At 42.5% G+C, this 19,113-nt stretch overlaps 1 protein-coding gene across 2 annotated transcripts in view; it reads right to left on the reverse strand.

The window, feature by feature from the left end:
• PDLIM4 (PDZ and LIM domain 4) overlaps window positions 1-19,113 on the reverse strand; it is a 316,081-nt gene that overhangs the window by 21,462 nt on the left and 275,506 nt on the right. For both annotated transcript variants that reach the window (XM_068277460.1, XM_068277459.1), the window contains one exon: window positions 9,972-10,129. In XM_068277460.1, coding sequence (XP_068133561.1) covers window positions 9,972-10,129 — 158 coding nt within the window. The remainder of the gene's footprint in view (window positions 1-9,971; window positions 10,130-19,113) is intronic.

Consider the following 19,113-nt stretch of genomic DNA (forward strand, 5'->3'; position numbering starts at 1 on the left):
GAGAGCCCAATATGGTGCAGTATGTCAAAATTGATTGGATAAATGAAACAGTGAGATGGTAATACTCACAAACACGGGTTACCACCTAGGTAACCACTCATTAGGCAGGTGAGGAGATTAGACCTGTCCTCACTCAGGATTAAGAAGTCGCTCTCTGTAGATAGGAAGAAAGGGGGTAGATCACCCCTCCACCTGGGTTGATCTCATATAAATTGGTAGGTGAACAGAGGCGCCAGAAGGATAAAAGTACATACATTTTTTAAAAAAATTGCTGGGAGGAAGTGGTGGACTCGCCTCCGTTAAAGCAGACACCAAGGACTGTAAATATATAGATATACACATTTATTGAAAATACCCCAAAGATGCAACGCGTTTCGCGGGCACAGCCCACTTCTTCAGGCAATAAGCAGGGGATAAACAACAGCAATTCAGTTATAGCAAGCAGAGGTGCTCCACCTACTTTTCCGTATATTAATCCAAGTCCCCCAGTGACCAACTGTGTCAAGTTTAAGAACCCTGCCATTAAAGCGGAATATAACCCTGCATTTCAACTTTGCTTTAAAACATTATTTACAGCATATTATATGCAAAAAGCATTTTTTTTTTTTACTAGACCAGCATTGGAAGGGTTAAACACAGAGGTTTTAAGTTCCATGTAGACGTTCAGATAGTTACATTCTATTTAGTTAGATGTATCTATTGATAAACAGTTACACACTCCTTGGCTGTCCTCCAAGCTCCTTCTCAGTGAGAGAGATGAGTCACAATAAACACTTAAAAGATACATATTTGTAAACAAAAAGTATCTAACTGAAGTTCGGATGCCTCTGCAGAAATCTCTAGGGACTTTAAAGCCCTGTGTAACCCTTCCAATGCTAAAAAAAAAAATGCTGGTTGCATATAATATACTGTAAATAATGTTTTAGAGCAAAGTTGAAATGCAGGGTTATATTCCGCTTTAACAGTGTAAGAATAGCTGCAATTTATATTTTACTATGTAAAAAGTTGTTTTTGGCTCTGCCCACTATTTCTAACTTTGACATACAGTCACTCACTGACCAAGTTTATGAGCTTTGTGGTCTTTGGCATCAATAAGTTGCATTTTACCATTGAAATTAAACAAATCTGATTGGCTGTTTTTGGCCCACTCCCTTTTCAGAATTTAAACCACCAGATTTAAGGCCTCTGCCATTAAGAGTGTATGAATGGCAGCAATGTAAATATTCCCCTTGAAAATCAAAAGGTGAATTTTGATCGGCTGCTGTAGGCTCCACCCACTTTCCTGAATATTAGTCCCAGTAACCCAGTGGCCAACTGTGTCAAGTTTGAGAACCGTGCCAATAACAGAATGGCTGAAATCAATCTAAAAAATTTGATTGGCTGTTTGTGGCTCCACCCACTTTAGTGAATTTGGACCCCAGTCACCCAATAACTGACTGTATCAGGTTTGAGACCTCTGCCATTAACAGTGTAAGAATGGTAGCAATGTAAATGTTCCCCCTTGAAAATCAATAGGTACATTTTGATTGGCTGTTTTTAGGCTCCACCCACATTTCTGAATATTAATCCCAGTCACCCAGTGGCCAATTGTGTCAAGTTTGGGAACCCTGCCATGTAAAAAATTAAGTTGTTGGCGCCGCACACTTTTTCAAACCTTGACATACAGTCACTCTATCAAGTTTATCAGCTTTGGGGTCCTTGGTATCAATACTTTGTATATTCCCATTGAAAAATAAACACATCTGATTAGCTGTTTGTGGCTCCGCCCCCTTTCTGATTTTGAACCCTAATCACCCAGTGACCAACTGTACCAGGTTTAAGGCATCTGCTATTAACAGTATAAGAATGGTAGCAGCTTAAATATTCCCTTTGAAAATCGAAAGGTGAATTTTTATTGGCTCTTGTAGGCTCCACCTACCTTTCAAATTCTTAATCTCATTCACCCAGTGACCAACTGTGCAAAGTTTGAGAACCCTGCCATTAACGGTGTAAGAGTTATATTTTCCTAGTCAAAAAATGTTTTTGGCTCTGCCCACTTTTTGTAAAATGGACACACAGTCACTCAATGACCAAGTTTGTGAGCTTTCAGGTTCCTGGCATCAAAAATGTGTGAATGGAAGCAGTTTATCCACCAAGAAATCTGATTGGCTGTTTGTGGCCCCGCCCCTTTAGTGAATTTGGACCCCAGTTACCCAAAGACAGACTGTAGCAAGTTTGAAGCCTCTGCCATTAACAGTGTAAGAATGGCAGCAGTTTAAATATTCCCCTTGAAAATCAATAGGTGAATTTTGATTGGCTGTTGTAGGCTCCACCCACTTTCTTGAATCTTAATCGGATTCACCCAGTGACCAACTGTGGCAAGTTTGAGAACCCTGCGATTAACAGTCTAAGAATGGCTGCAGTTTACATTTTCCTATTTAAAATGAATGGCTGAAATTTGATTGGCTATTTTATGCTCCGCCCACTTTTCCTGGATTTGTTACCTCGGTCACCAAGTGACCAACTGTGCCAAGTGTGGGGATTCTGGCTTGATTACTGTGAGAATGGAAGCCTTTTACATTTTTTCCATTAACTTGAATGGGTGAAATCTGATTGGCTGTTTGTAGCTCCGCCGACGTGTGAGGGGGGGGGGGGGGGGGCGCAAGACCCCCAGAACATACCATCCCAGGTAGTAAGGGATCTGTATACCAAGTTTCGGTCAAAGTGTTTTCGCGTGATCGCGGCACATACATACATACACACACACACACACACATACATATACACACACACACACATACATCCGGTTTTATATTATATATATATATATATATATATATATATATATATATATATATATATATATATATATATATATATATAGATGTCAACATATGTCAGCCTTTTGTGTCCAAAGAAGAATATGACCTTTATCTCAAGTCTGCAGGCCTCATGGTCTAGAAAAACAGAGATGCTTCAGAATAGGTAAGCTATCTAATTCAATATTATGCTGCTTCCGCCACACAAAGTAATTCAAATCATTAAAAAATATATACCTTCAAATTACATACATTTAAATGAAAATATTAAAGGAAAAGGCTGACAGGCAAGAGGTAGAAGAGTTTGAGTAGTTGACATCTTTGACCTTCATTTTTATTTTATCTCCAAGAACATGATGTGATACAAAGGTCATGTGAGCGTCTCATGAGATAATGTCTGGAAATGAACCAGCTTCTAATCTGTTGCTGTGCTGGACACTAGACTGAATGTTTACAATGAACTGGATGGAGAAGGCCATAGAAACATCCCACGCATCCTTGTCCATTGTTTTTAAAGAATATGCATTGCATGGCTACAGCTATCTACATGGAGTAATATAAAGGCAATTCTTCATAAGGTTTTTGTTAAAGCAGCAGCAAGGTTCCATATTGGACGCTGGCAGAGAGTTCGGAGAAGTATTGATGTTGGCAATGAAGTTATTATCACTGTACATAATAGTTACAGCAAGCTATGCAGTTCTTTCTGAGTTATCAAATCTTTGCCAAAATTTGTTCAGAGTCTTGTAAAGATCTGAAAATAATTAGGAAATGCTTTTTTTGTGAAGCAGTTCAAACTTCCACATGGTTGAAGTTTACATTTCCTGATACAATATTCTATTTCATTCTCTCTGCTAAAAATAAAACCTCAGAACTCCTGAAAACTGTTAACTATCCATTCTTGTAGTGGATAAGGAATTTTAAACCTGTATCTATATAATCTACAGCCACATATATGCTCACATATCAGGGCTGTACTAATATCAGGGAGCAACACTCATTAGGCAGTGTTTCTGTATTCTGATTTACCAGTGCTGGTACCTGTGCTAAAAAACCACACACTTAATATTTTTCAAATAATTGTCTATTTAGCAACACTCATTAACCTGTTAGTGGGATTTGTGTGAACTGTCAGGGGAGTTTAGTTTTAATCAGGTGGACTTAAACCAGCTACTACCCTCCTATATAGGAGGTTGTTCAACTTTCAACCGCCTACTATCCCTGGAGGATCTGTGGAATTGTTTACAAAGAGGGTGATGGAGGACTGTAAAGGTGCGTACACACGCACTACATCCGGCAACGGCGGGTCCGTCAGACCCTCCCGCTGGGCGGACGTTCAGCCGACAGTAGTGTGTGTGTACACGCTGTTGGCAGACTGATAAGGCTGTTTCTGAACGATCCGCTCCTTCTATTGCAAGCTACTTATTAACTATTTGTGTCAACGTGCATTAATGGGGGAACACGCTTATTACTACTGTGATGTGCGTTACACTGCAAGTTACCATAGCAATGTATGCATTATCCTGGTAATGCATGTGTCACTGTTAGGTTAACGGATATGCCACCTCGGGGTTAGTACCAGTAAAACTGCCACAGTTAAGTACATCAGGGCCCTTGTTGCTAGTGGAATACATTTTCCATACCAACTTTATTTCTATTCTGGCTCTGATAACCATTATTGCTTTTCTTTTCTCAGTAAAATCCATGAACCATTATACCAATCCATATAAAGTAGATGAGGAACCGTGTCCTCAAACACACTTTTATTTCAGTTGGGTGATAAATTGAGTGGTAGCGGTTGGCCTCTGATGAAGCAGAAACGTAGCGAAACAGCTGCTAAGGTACTCTGTTCACCCCACGGCTACCACTGTATCTATCACACAGATTAAATAAAGCTGCATTTATGGCACAATGGGCCATATGCAATTCAGTTTTTTTCTGCTTTGTTTTTTCCTAGGTGATAGTTTCATAACTTGCCAATAAAATGCCTTTTAAGCAACCACCAAACAAAAAAAGACTGAAAGTAGTGTTGATATTACTTTTTCACCTACTATTTGGTAGTTTTTTAACTGCAAAGTGCTGATAAATTATTTAAAAGAAAAGATGAGCAATTATCTCCTAGAAGAAAACACAGGAGAAAAAATGAATAGCGTATGGCCCCGTGGCCCTTATCCAGTTAACTTTTTCTCCTGAGTTTTCTCCCATTAGATATTTTTTCATCTTATTTAAAAAACAACTTTTCAGCTCTTATCAATTAAAAAGATGCTTCAAAGTAGGTAATAAAATACCAAACTGATTTTCTTACATGGTGGGAGCTTTAACCACTACAGGACCACGTCATGGCAATGGGCGTGAATGCGGTAGCTCCCCAGGACTGCAGTCCTGGGGAAGTATTTTGCAGGGGATTGCGTGCGCCGATGCGCGTGCATCCCCGCTTGGATGATGGAGCTCCACTCCGCCTTCAGTCTCACAGCGGCGTCGCCGTCTTTTATGCCCGTACAGCGCTGCGATCTAAGGCAGCGCTGTACTGAGGACAGCCGTGTGACACAGCTGTCCCCTCCATTGGCTCGGGGCTGATCCACTGTCAAAGGCTGAAGCCTATGACAGCCGATCACAGTGAGTGGCTGGCAGGGGGAGGGAGGGCAGTAGAGAAGAAAAAAAAACATACAAATTTATTACAAAAATAAATAAACATCTGGGGAGCGATCAGACAGGAGAAAAATTGGGGGGAGGGGAAATCGCTTCTGTGCTGAGTTGTGCGGCCTTGCAGTGAGACCTTAAAGCTGCAGTGGCCAATTTAGCTAAAAATGGCCTGGTCTTTAGGGGGGTTTAACACTGTGGTCCTCAAGTGGTTAAAGATATTTTATTGGTAAGGTATCTCCTTGGAAAAAACTCAGCATAAAAGTTAATAGGATATTGGCTAGTGCCTCATCTACTCTTTGATATGGATTCAGAAGATTGTGGAAACATTCTTTTGAGATTTTGGTCAATGTTGACATGATTATATCATACACTTTCATCAGATTTGTCAGCTGCACACACATGCCATGAATCTTCCATTCTACAACTCACAAACTACAACATGTTTGGACTGCTGACAAACTGCAGACTGGATCCAGGGGTTCCTGCTTATGTTATTAATTATAATCTTCACATCTCTTAACCTCAACAGCCTCTTTGGCTATCCAGTTTCGGAATGCTTGTACTTACTGCAGCTTTAGTGTTCTGTTCTTAGCTGACAAGAATGGAAGCGTATGTGCTCAAGCGTCATGCTGCACATTATGAGTTGCTTTTCTGCTTTTCACAGCTATAAATGTGTTGTTTTGAGATGCTGTGGCCTTTGACTGTACAGTCTTACAACTTCTATTTAATATGAGGGCCTACCTAAAGAATCTATTCAAAGCATATTTAATCAATTTACCTTTCTACTACATAGATTTGATAAGATTGTACAATCAAAATTGTATACTTATACCCAACTATGCAGCAGCCAAAAGCTGTTGGAGTGGAAGGCAATGTGTTTGGAGTTTGTATGGTCTCCCTGTGTCTGTGTGGGTTTCCTCCGGGCACTCCGGTTTCCTCCCACATCCCAAAAACATACAGATAAGTTCATTGGCTTCCCGTGAAAATTGGCCCTAGACTATGATACATGCACTACACGATACATACATAGACATATGACCATGGTAGGGATTAGATTGTGAGCTCCTCTGAGGGATAGTTAGTTACAAGACCATATATACTCTGTACAGCACTGCGTAATATGTTGGCGCCATATAAATACTTAAATAAATAATAAATAAAGCATCCGTTTAAATTTGCTTGATTTTTCTTTGGATAGTCTTTAACCACTTATGCCGCACGGACGTAAGCTTCACGTCCGCAGCAGGAGCTGCTAGAGCCACAGGGACGCGATAGTCACGTCCCTGCAGTTTGGGGAGTTTGCAGGTGAATGTTCCCATTCATGAATCTCCGAACTGTGGTTGCAGGCTTCCGAAGGAAGCCTTATGTCACTTCCCTAGTTACAATGTAGTGATACATGGTATCCTATGTAGCGTGTTTTCTATGCCAATAGGATTTTGCTCAGCGGGGACATCTTGTGGCCAAATAGTAAAATAACACCTACTGACATTAGGAAATTAAAAAAAATGTATATCTATGTCAAGAGGGCATATTATTATTAAATAATGGGCTAAAAATTAGTGATGGATGTAAAACTGAAAAAATGCACCTTTATTTCCAAATAAAATATTGTCACCATACATTATACTCGGGATACAATTTTAAAAAGAAATTCCGACCAAGAATTGAGCTTTATCCCAATCAGTAGCTGATACCCCCTTTTACAAGATAAATCTATTCCTTTTCACAAACAGACCATCAGGGGGCGCTGTATGACTGATATTGTGGTGAAACCCCTCCCACAAGAAACTCTGATTACGTACTCCTGGCAGTTTCCTGTCTGTGAACCTTGCTGCATTGTGGGAAATAGCTGTTTACAGCTGTTTACAACTACCAAAAAAAGCATGCATCATCTGCCAACAGTAAAAATGTCACCATGTAATAAATGTCAGAATGTAAATCAGGGATTTAAAATGTTTTCCAATGGGCAAACACTGACTAAATCATTTATACATAATTATTGTAAAAATGAAGCACTTTTTTTATTACATTATTTTTACTGGAGTTCCTCTTTAACGTTGCAATTACCGGGACAAATGGCCAAATAAAATAAGTGGATTTTAATTATAGTAGATTAAATTATTTTAAAACTATAATGGCTGAAAACTGAAAAATAATGATTTTTTCCCATTTTTTTCTTATTATATACATTATAATGCATTTAGAATAAAATAATTTTTAGCATAATGTACCACCCAAAAAAGCCTAATTGGTGCCGGAAAAAAACAAGGTATAGATAATTTTGTTGTGATAAGTACTGATAAAGTTATTGGGGAATGAAAGGGAGGAGGGTTGGAATGTGAAAATTCCTCTCGTCCATTAGGTGTAAAATACCCGCGGGCTGAAATGGTTAATGACTATAAATTATAAAATATACTGTGTACCATATATAATGTGCTGTATGTTTCAAGATATTGTAAATTAAAATGGAATCACACTTTAAAGTCATTATCATGAAAAATTGTAAATACATACATATAAGATGTACATTTGTGCCAGAGTAAAATGCACTATAAATTACCTTTTTCCTGTGCTGCAGTCGCTTACAGTAGGCAGTAAAAATCTAACAGATCTGACATGTTTGGACTAGTCCTTCTCCTCATGGGGGATTTTCAGGGTTTCTGTGTTCTACTAAATGCTCTCTGTGGAAAGGATCTATACAAAGATACTAGCCAGCCTCCCTACTCAACTGCACACTATTTTTTTTGTAAGCTGGACTTTGCAACAGAAAATAAATGTAGCAGCGAAAAATCCCCATTAGAAGATGGACTAGTCCAAATCCTGTGAGATCTGTCAGATTTCTACAATTTTTTGTAAGTGACTGCGACATAGGAAAAAAATAAATTTATAGTGCACTTTACTCTGTTTTTTACACATGCAAACATGTGCTTTTTACAGTTTTCAATGTTCACGATAGTGGTCTTTACAGGATTTCCGATGTGAGAGTGATTAAACAGATTTTACTTACCTGGGGCTTCTTCTAGCCCCTAGCAGCAGTCTCAGTTTCTCATTGCAGCCCTGGTCCTCTGTGCATACTGCGCCTGCGCACAATTACGGCGCAGGCGCAGTATGCGCCTGATGACATGGACGCATGGGCACAAATGCCCATGCAGACGCAGAAGAGCCGACCCACCGGTGGGGTCCCGATCTGTACAGGCGGCCAGCGGGACAACGCGGAGGACTGGGGCTGCAGCGAGGGACTGAGACTGCTGCTAGGGGCTGGAAGAAGCCCCAGACGAGTAAAATCTGTTTTATCTATCAGGCTCTATGTCTTTGTTATCCTGCTGGTGGCAGCACTGGTCAACTTTGGTGCAGACTTCTTCTGTCCACCAGCAGATGGCTCTTGTCTTGCTGGGAGTTGTGCAGATAGAACTATAAGGGCTCTTTCACATTAGGGCAGATTTTTTGCGTTTCAACGCAAAGGGTAAAGTTTGCGTTACCCAAGGTGAAATGAAAGTCCATAGACTTTCATTTTAGCTTTCACATATAACGCAGCCTTTTTGTGCGTTGCGTTACACTGCACCCAGGCGCAGTTTTTTGGCCGACGCTAGCTTTATGCGTTACAATGTTAGTCAATGTAAAACGCACACTATGCGCGTTTTTAATCCGTTAACGCAGGCAATCAGTCCCAGAATGCAACAGAGGAACAATGTAGTAAGTTGAAAACTAAAAGAAAAAAAAATTACCTGCGTTTTTCTATGTGCTGTAACGCATTGAAAACGGATTAAAAACGCACACTCACTGCAGTGCAACGCATATCAAAACGCACTAAAACGCATACAACAAAACGTATGCTTTGAGCGTTCTCCAACGCAAGCTCTGATGTGAAAGAGCCCTAAGGAGATTCTGGACGGCCACCTGATCAATGTGCTGCAAATTTAATGGTGGACTTCCTAGCAGCACATTGCTAGATCATTTTGCAACTTTGCAGTGCTGTGACTCTGGCCATTTTCTCTGTGCTCCTAGATCCTTGTCCTGAACTCTGATCTCCCGGTATTGACCCTTGCTAATCCGACTATTCTTGCCTCGTGTTATATTCTGAATTCTGATTGTCTGGTTGATTATTGCCTGTCTGACTTATCTCTTGCTAGCGGATTTAGTTTTTCTGCTTCTGTATATATTTGTGTTCCTGTGTGTGCCATTATATGTATTGTACGATCTGTGTTATTGCATATTTGTTGTATATACGGTATCTGTATAGTTAGTCAGGGGATCTGGTATTTGTGGTTTTTCGTATCACTGATTGTATGATTGTATGTGTATTGTAGTTGTACATTTGAATTGTTGCACCTTTGTAAATAAACACCTTATTCAACTTCTAATCCAACCTGTGCAGACCTTCAGCATTTTCATTTATGTGATTTCTTGCTCCTGCCTTGTCTTGATAAGAATCTACATATGCAGAACCTTACATTATCATTCTCGCATCGGAAGTCCTTTAAGTAATCACTGGTTAGGTAACAAATGTTTTGCGTGCCAAATTGCTGCTCTTACCATTCTCTCCAGCCTCTAGCATGTCTTGAAGGTACTTGAATGAGCCAGACTGCTTGGGCTGCGACACAGGCTCCCCATAATCTTGAAGCATCTTGTACACATCTGACTCAACATCAATTCCATTTCGGCTTCTTGGAATGCTCCTCAGTGGTTCAGCACTTTAAAGGACAAAGCAAAAATAAACAGTGAAATGAAGATTAAAGTGGAAAAGCAATCTGCTAGTAATACACACTGTTATTATTTTACAATTATTCTGGATTATTTGTATAGCACCAACATGTCTCACAGCACTGTCCACAAGAACAATGTTCTGAAACTTGGCTAATCAGAAAGAGTAATCTAAGTAATGGATGTTGATATTTAAAACAGTAAGGGTTTCTCTTTCCATATTTTATATGCATACAGAGTCATTTTTTCCAGCACAGCTTCATGCCAGTTTGTAAAATCTTATTAGACACCTGGGTCTGCAAGAAACCACCATAACCTTTCATTTAGATTTTGTGTACAGAAATAAATGAATCGTTCACTTCTGTGACAATGGGCCTGATCCAATTCACTTTTTCCCCCAAGTTTTCTCCTAGTAGATTTTTCATCTTCTGTTTAAAATAACTTTTTTAGCACTCTGCAATTGAAAAAGTACCAAAAAGTGGGCCTAAAGGTACTGTCAAAATTATTATTTTCTTGCCTGTTGACTTTAAAGGCATTTTATTGTTAAGATGTGAAAATATCAGCTAGGAAAAACTTGGAGAAAAAGTGAATTTGGATCAGGCCCAATGTGTGGTGTTTAGATTCTAAAATATATAACCATATTGAATTTTGAAGAAACAAGTTACAAAGATACTATAAAATTTGTGTACTAAATTGTGATATACAGTAGCAATAAAAGTATGTGAACCCTTTATATGGATTTCTGCACAAATTGGTCATAAAGTATGATCTGATCTTCATCTAAGTTACAACAATAGGCAATCACAGTCTGCTTAAGCGGAACTGTAGATACGTATCAAACACACTGTTTCACTTACCTGCGGCTTCTGCAAGCCCCCAGCAGCCGTCCTGTCCTGCGCCGGTTCTCCACGAGCCTTCGTTCTCCTGCCACCAGCTATTTTCGGTTTCGCTGCTGGGCCGCTGGGCCACTGCGCCTGTGTGCTCTGGCCACGCGGATCCTTTCTTCGCGTTCCCCTCTGCAATAGTGCTATTGCAGAGGGGAACGCAAAGACAAGTTACTGTTGGCTGGGCTGTGCTGGCCTCGAGTTACAAGTCGAGGAACGGAATGGAGCGGCGGCGGGAGAACGAAGGCTCGTGGAGCAGCGGCGTGGGACAGGATGGCTGCTGAGGGCTTGCAGAAGCCCTAGGTAAGTTAAACAGTGTGTTTGATATGTATCTACAGTTCCGCTTTAAGCTAATACCACACAAATAATTAAATGTTTCCATGTTTTTATTGAATACACCATGTAAACATTCACAGTGCAGGTGAATAAGGTATGTGATGGTTGAACCTCCTTTGGCAGCAATAACTTTAACCAAACGTTTCCTGTAGTTGTAGATCAGATTTGCACAACAGTCAGGAGTCATTTTTGACCATTCCTATTTATAGAACTCTTTCAGTTCAGCAATATTCTCGGGATCGCTTTCTTGAGGTCATGCCATAGCATCTCAATTGGGTTGAGGTCAGGATTCTGACTGGGCCACTCCACACCTGGCACAGACACTCTGCTATGAGCAGATCCTGATCTCAGAAGAAGATATCGGCAAGAGTGCACAGTAGAGCTGATTCTTCTTCGACAGATACAAAGACGGAAACAGTGACCATCTTGAGGCATGAAAACCAAGGACACACAAACTGAAATGGAGCGTGAACAACCTGACTCTGCTGCTCTCATGGCAGCTTTAACGGCGATGGATACAAGACTGACCTGCAAAGTGGATAAAATCCAGATAGATATTGGAATTGTTCGTCAGTATGTGTCAAAATATGCTTCAGGATTACTACTGTAATGAATAGCGGAGACACCGCCGTGCGGGCAAGCGGCAGGGCGGCTGTCTCCGCGTTCAAGCCGGCGTCTTTTTCTGCGCAGCAACATGTCCCTGGTTCGCCTGGTCCTTCTAGTGCAAACAGATGGAGAGCTATGCGTGTGCGCGCCAGGCGACAGGACCTTTATGCCAGCAGAAGGGGAATCAGCTGATCAGGCCGATCAGCTGATCCCAGCTGGACTCTGGATTGGCTGAGTGGCTGAGGCGGCGCTGCGGAGCGCTGCAAGTATATATAGGACTTGCTTTTCAGTTGCAGGTTGTCTGCCGTTGCGAATACTCACGTGTGAGCACTCAGACCTCAGTCAGATCTTACAGTGTGTTAGAACCAGCCGGAGCTGGGAATTCACACTTAGCCAGATTCCGCTTTAGGCTCTGCTGTGTTATTATTGTTATACTTCAGACTAGTTCCCAGGTGCTGAGACCAAGGACCTCACACCCAAGACTAGGGGATTGCTGTGTTATTATTGTTATACTTCAGACTAGTTCCCAGGTGTTGAGACCAAGGACCTCACACCTAAGACTAGGAGATTGCTGTGTTATTACTGTTATACTTCAGACTAGTTCCCAGGTGTTGAGACCAAGGACCTCACACCTCAGACTAGGATTGTGCTATACTGTTACCTGTTATGATCCCTGGCTTTGCTAACCACTCTCCTGCTTACTGATTCGGTACCTTGCCTATCTGTCTACCCGTTGCCAACCTTGCCTGTACCCGGATACCGTATCAGTCTTCTGTCCCTGAACTTTATCTGCTCGTGTGTTGCCGACCTGGCCTGTATGACCCTTCTGGCTGTCACTCATTCCTTGGGTGAGCAGTCTCACTGTACTCCTTGTGACACCAACTCTCTAGGTGTCCATTAGCTGTAAAGGCTGCCTGCTCCACAGGAAAACCTCCTTACAGTTCAGTCAGGGGACTTTACCTATTGGAGTCCACTGGCTGCAGTACAGTCTGATTCCCAGCCCATCAGGGAATCCTTGGCTGCAGTACAGTCTGATTCCCGATCCATCAGGGAATCCCTGGCTGCAGTACAATCTCCACCTCCTCCTCTTAAGGAGGTTAGTGTCTACACAGTCAGAGGTCACCTGCACCTCAGGTGTCCACTGGCTGCAGTGCAGTCCAATTCCCTGCTCTTCAGGGAATCCTTGGCTGCAGTAGTGTCTGTATCTTCCGCTCCTCGGGAGATAACCTTTCTTACTGTTGCACCAAATACTCACACTACATTAGGTGTTCTGTGTCAAGCTATACTTGTATTATTGGTGATTCTGCAGATCACCATATAATCAGGTATAACATCTGTATTATTGGTGATACTGCAGACCATCAATAATAAGATACACTCTGTGTGCTGACACCAATCGTTACAACTATGCTTGGAGGAGCGGGTTACTGCTGCTGGAGGACATGATAACCAGATAAGTGACATGGCCTACTCCAGGCTTGAGGTCTGAGCCAAAGATGCTGAGAAACGATGCAGACGCAATAATCTGTGAGTTATTGGCCACCCAGAGGGAAAGGAGGGAGACAAACCCATAACGTTCACAGAGGGACTTATCCGGCAGCTCTTACCAGAGGCAGGCCTCTTTCCCCACTTGGTAGTAGAAAGGATTGCAGGCCGCAAGCCTCTTGGAGCCTCGACGAGGGTGCTCACTTTTCACCTGTTAACTTACAGGGATCGATATATTATCCTGATAGCAGCAAGGAGAGAGGACGAGCTACGCTTCCAAGTTGCATGTTTAATAATATTTCCTGATTTTATAGCAGAGACACAAAAGCTTTGGAGATTGTTTGACAATGCCCGATCCAGGCTGAGGGCTAAAGCTATATTCTACTCTATGCTCTTTACTGCATGGCTTAGAGTGGGTCTTGACAATGCCATGATGTTCTTCTCATCACCTGAACAGTGGATCAACTCCGTTAATCTTAGTCGACCCTGAGGATCAATGAGTATATACTCATTATATTTGGTTATATTCTATATGCAATTGGTCTCGGTAGGCTTATCTGAAGAGTTCATTTTTGTTATGCAAACCTGTGGAGAGTCTTGGCTTCCCTTGCTCTGCTGAGGGACTAGAATCCCTGCTGGATTTACAATTGTTGATTACTGTTGCTGTCACACTCAGCACACAGCTGGGGGTGTTTAGGGTTAGTTATCTGATACTTAGAATAGGGAGGGATGGTCTTTCATGGTTCATTTCCAAAGCTTGTGCGGATTGTAAGCTTCACAACTGTAAGATGAGTGGTCTATTGAAGTACTATGGTACTACAGGCTGAGGATACTACAGGCTGAGGATTGCAAGATCCTCTTACAGAAGGTGATAAATTTGCCATCCCTAGTTCTAAATTATATTCAATTACACTACCCTGATATCTGTATACTACAAGAAACGCATCTTACAGGAAGTAAAGTGCTAGCTATTAAAGGGAATCTGAAGTGAAGATAAACTTATAAAATAATGAATTGTATGTGTAGTACAGATAAGAAATAGAACATTAGTAACAAAGATATGAGTCTCATATTGTTTCCAGTACAGGAAGAGTTAAAAAAAACTTGACTTGTTATCTATGCAAAAGAGCTTCTCTGAGCTCTTCGCTAAATTTAGTAAGAGAGCATTGCTATTTTCTGAAGCACTTATACAGCAAAGAAACAGTGAAAGACATCTTCAGATAAGAATTTACTGCAGGGAAGTTCAAAGGGTTATTCGCTCTGCTCTCTTTCATAGTTTAAATACCTAACGACCGCGTCACGCCAATGGGCGTGAACGCGGCGGCAGCACCAGGACCGCCTAACGCCAATTGGCGTCAAGTCCTGGAGCTGCAGTTTCCCAGGGAACGGCCGCGTGCATGCCCGATCGTTCCCTGCCCGTTTACAGAGCGGAGTTGCGTGATTAGCCTGCTAGCCGATCGTGGCTCGCAGGCTGTTTGTAAACGAAAGGGGAAAGAAATCCCCTTTGTTTACATCTGTACAGCGCTGCAGTCTCTGGCAGCGCTGTACGAGATCGGCGATCCCCGGCCTCTGTTTGGCTGGGGATCGCCGCCCTCTCATAGGCTGATGCCTATGAGAGGTGGAACAGGACGGATTGCCATCCTGTTCAATGCAGGATCTCAGAGGGGAGGAGGGAAGAGGAGGGTGAAACAGACTGATACAGGCTGGAAAAAAAAAAAAACTACGGCCACAGCGATCGGACACCTCAGGTGAGTCCGATCGCTGGGCTCCATAGCTGGGCTGTGCACAGCCCAGTGCAACAAAAAAGAGCCTGGTCGGTAGGGGAGTTTAACACTGCGGTGCTCAAGTGGTTAAAGTGTATCAGAGACAATTTACAATAAAAGTTTTATACATACCTGGGGCTTTCTCCAGCCACATGCACATGGATTGCTCCCACACCGCCGTCCTAAGCCTTATGTATCACTGGTACCGGGTCCTGTAACTTCGGCCAGTCGCAGCCAGTCTGCACAAGAGAAGTGCGCTCTCTATGTATCTCGCGACTGGCGGAAGTTAGGGGACCCTGTACCGGCAATACAGAAGGCTGAGGATGGCAGCGTGGGAGCAATCTGTGCACATGGACTGGAGGAATCCCCAGGTATGTATAAAACTTTTATTGTAAATCGTCCCTGGTGTCCTTTAAAGTGCAGCGTGTAGTTTGTTATCTAGTTTGTAAACTACAAATATTAGAGAATGATGCAGTTATAAAAAAAATGAGCTATATAACTGAAAATACAAATATTAGACTCTTTTCTTTGCTACTAATGGTCTATTAATTATCTGTACTATTAATTACCTGTACTACACATAAAATTCAGTATATCATAAGTTTTAACTCGCCTCAGAACAGAGTGGGTCCCTAGAGGCTCATTTTACTGCTGAGGAGGTTTCTACAGCAGTCTCACTCCAGTCTAATAAAATGCCTGGAGTAGACAGCATACCTGTGGAATCTTACAAACAGTATGAAGAGCTTCTGACTCCCCAGCTCCTGAAGTTATTCAGGAATCAGGAATATTGAAGGGAGCTGAGAGGCTGAACATTCTGCCTGAAACAATGCAGGAGGCAATGATTGTGGCTATCCCCCAAAAAGGAAGGGATCCATTACTCTGCTCCTCCTACCGCCCAATATCTTTGATCAATATGGATTCTGAGATCTTTGCCAAGGTCCTTGCAAATCAGTTAAGGCGTCTTTTGGAGACATTGGTTAACATGGACCAAATTGGTTTTATGCCAGGAGGGGTGATAAGAAGCTTATTCAGTAACTTATATATACAACATTCAGTAACTTATACTCCATTGAGTGGATGTACCTCTGGTCTGTATTAGAGCATTTTGGTATTGGGCCTAGATACATACACTGGAGCAGGCTCCTGTATGCCTCTCATTGGGCCAGAGTTATGACTAACTTCATAATTTCCTCCTCCATTGCTCTCAATAAAAGGACTTGGCAAGAGTGTTCTCTTCCCCGCTTCCTATTTGCCCTGGCAATAGAACCTCTTGCAATTACGTTTTTGGCAAATGGGACATCAGGGGACTACAGATTGGGAATCTAAATTGTCCTCTGTAAGGATCCCTCCTGTGACGTATTCTGTCTGTTGCAGTGGAGCTGCAAACAGACAGTTCTGGCTTATCTGCTTGCATTCGGTGGTGCATTCGCAATAAGTCTCATTGTTCTCTGCAATCGCTCTGCAGTTCTGGGCAGCTCAGGATGCTGTAATCATTCCACCAATTGCTTGTTGCAACTGAGCTGTGGCCAGATAGCCCTGGATTTCCTGCATGCATGTTGTTACATAATACTGCATGAATTTCTTATTGGAGTCCTTTGCATTCACAGCCAGCTAGCAAATGGTAATCAAGCCAGCTCAGGATTGAATGATTACCATTCAGCTGTGTGGAAATTTGCATACTTGCATCCATTGGCTGATGCCGGTTTAAAAGTCTACCTCCCATTTTAGACCCTGCCTGTCATAGCGGTCAGTACGCTGGTCTGCTGGGCACCTTGTTACTCTGTATAGTTCTGTTATTGTAGTTCTATGCGACCTTATTACTTGTGCTTTAGCTAGTTTCTTGATAAATATATATGCAGACTTGCTAATATATATTTATCTGTTAGTTGAGCCGTTTGTTATTTTTCTTATATTTGTGTATTGCCTAGTTCCATGCTTGATGGACATTCGCTGCATCCGCGGTGGGTCAGTGAAGTCCATTATCCAGATAGCTTGGATTCTGCCATCACCACGTTGGTGACTGGTAGTATTCCTGCTACTCTAGTTTTTGTGAACGTAACTATAGGCTGCAGTTGCTATTAGTTGCGTTCTATCCTGTAGTTTTGCCTGGGTGGATGCTTGCTGGTGACTGTTGTTAGCCTGCTTGCTCTGCTTCTGTGGACGTGACTGTGACCTGCGGTTGCTACTAGTTACGCTCCAATCTATAGTCCTGTCTTGTACCCGTCTGAATGCTTGCTATCGCTAAGGCAGCACAGTGCGAACTAAGGCAGCGCAACATCGCACTGGGGTGCCATTGTGTTTTATTTGTAGTGATATCAGAAGCCCAGAGCTGCAGTTGCTCTGGGCAGCCTGTGTAGCCTCTTCCATTATTCAGCTACCAGCCTCATGCTCTGGGTGGTCAAAGTATAACCCCCAAGCATTACATCCTCTATGCAGACAATCTCCTTCTCTTGTTGGGGGATGCAAATGTTCACTATGAACTGCGCTTTCTTTGATAAATAGTTTTTGGGGATACTCTTGCCTCAGGGTCAATTGGGAGAAGTCCTCCCTGTTCCTGATTGATGAAGGGACAAGGGCCTCGGCCACTACTTCCCCGCTTCAATGGGTGACTACTTTTAAATATCTGCAAATTCAAATTCAGGTTCCTTTGTTTGGGCATGTCGATCCTAGTGTCCAATAGAGATGGCCCGAACGGTTCAACCACGAACTGATTCGCGCAAACTTTGTTTATGGCCTTTCGACCCGCGTCCTATACTACATCATTAGGGTCAACTTTGACCCTCTACATCACAGTCAGCAGGCACATTGTAGCCAATCAGGCTACACTCCCTCCTGGAGGCCCTCCCCCCCCCTTATAAAAGGCAGGCAGCATCAGGCATTGGACTCACTCGTGTGCTTGCAGTAATTAGAGAAGGGAGAGCTGCTGCAGACTCTCATAGGGAAAGCTTAGTTAGGCTCTTGTAGACTTGTTAGCTTGCTCCTTGCTGATTCTTATTGCTAAAAAAAAGCACCCCTCAACGGCTCTTCTGAGAGCTAATTTTGTTCTTGTGATCTTTTTTTGTGTGTGTGTGTGTGGCCCACTTGCATTATATACAGCCCTGTCAGTCAGTCGCAGCTGGCCTTTGGCCCCTTAATTCCTACTGTGCCACTGCCAGGCCCAGCACATTCAGTGACTACCTGTGTGTGTGAGAGACAGCTGCACATTTGTAATCCCATTCCAATCACTGCACCTGTTCACTGTTCAGTGCACCTACCTACCTATCTACGTGAGCGCACGCATTGTTAATACCACCAGTCATTGCACTTGTTCACGGTATGTGTGTGTGACAGGTGCACATTTGTAATACCCATCACTGCATATACCTACCTGTTGTTCAAGTCACCCACCTACCTACGTGAGCGCACGCATTGTTAATACCACCAGTCACTGTAGCTGTTCACGGTACGTGTGTGTGACAGGTGCACATTTGTATTACCCATCACTGCATATACCTACCTGTTGTTCAGTGCACCCACCTGCCTACGTGAGCGCACACAGTGGGCTATTTAATACCACCAGTCACTGTACCTGTTCACGATACGTGTGTGTGACAGGTGCACATTTGTAATACCCATCACTGCATATACCTACCTGTTGTTCAGTGCACCCAGCTGCCTACGTGAGCGCACGCAGTGTGATATTTAATACCACCAGTCACTTTAGCTGTTCAAGGTACATGTGTGTGACAGGTGCACATTTGTAATACCCATCACTGCATATACCTACCTGTTGTTCAGGGCACCCGCCTACCTACGTGAGCGCACGCAGTGTTATATACCACTCCGTGCATACCTGTTAACTGCACCTGTGTGACTGCACATTGTATTAGTCAAGTCAGTGCATACCTTTCACTTAATCCC

The sequence above is a fragment of the Hyperolius riggenbachi genome, chromosome 3 (assembly GCF_040937935.1).
Source record: "Hyperolius riggenbachi isolate aHypRig1 chromosome 3, aHypRig1.pri, whole genome shotgun sequence".
NCBI lineage: Eukaryota > Metazoa > Chordata > Amphibia > Anura > Hyperoliidae > Hyperolius > Hyperolius riggenbachi.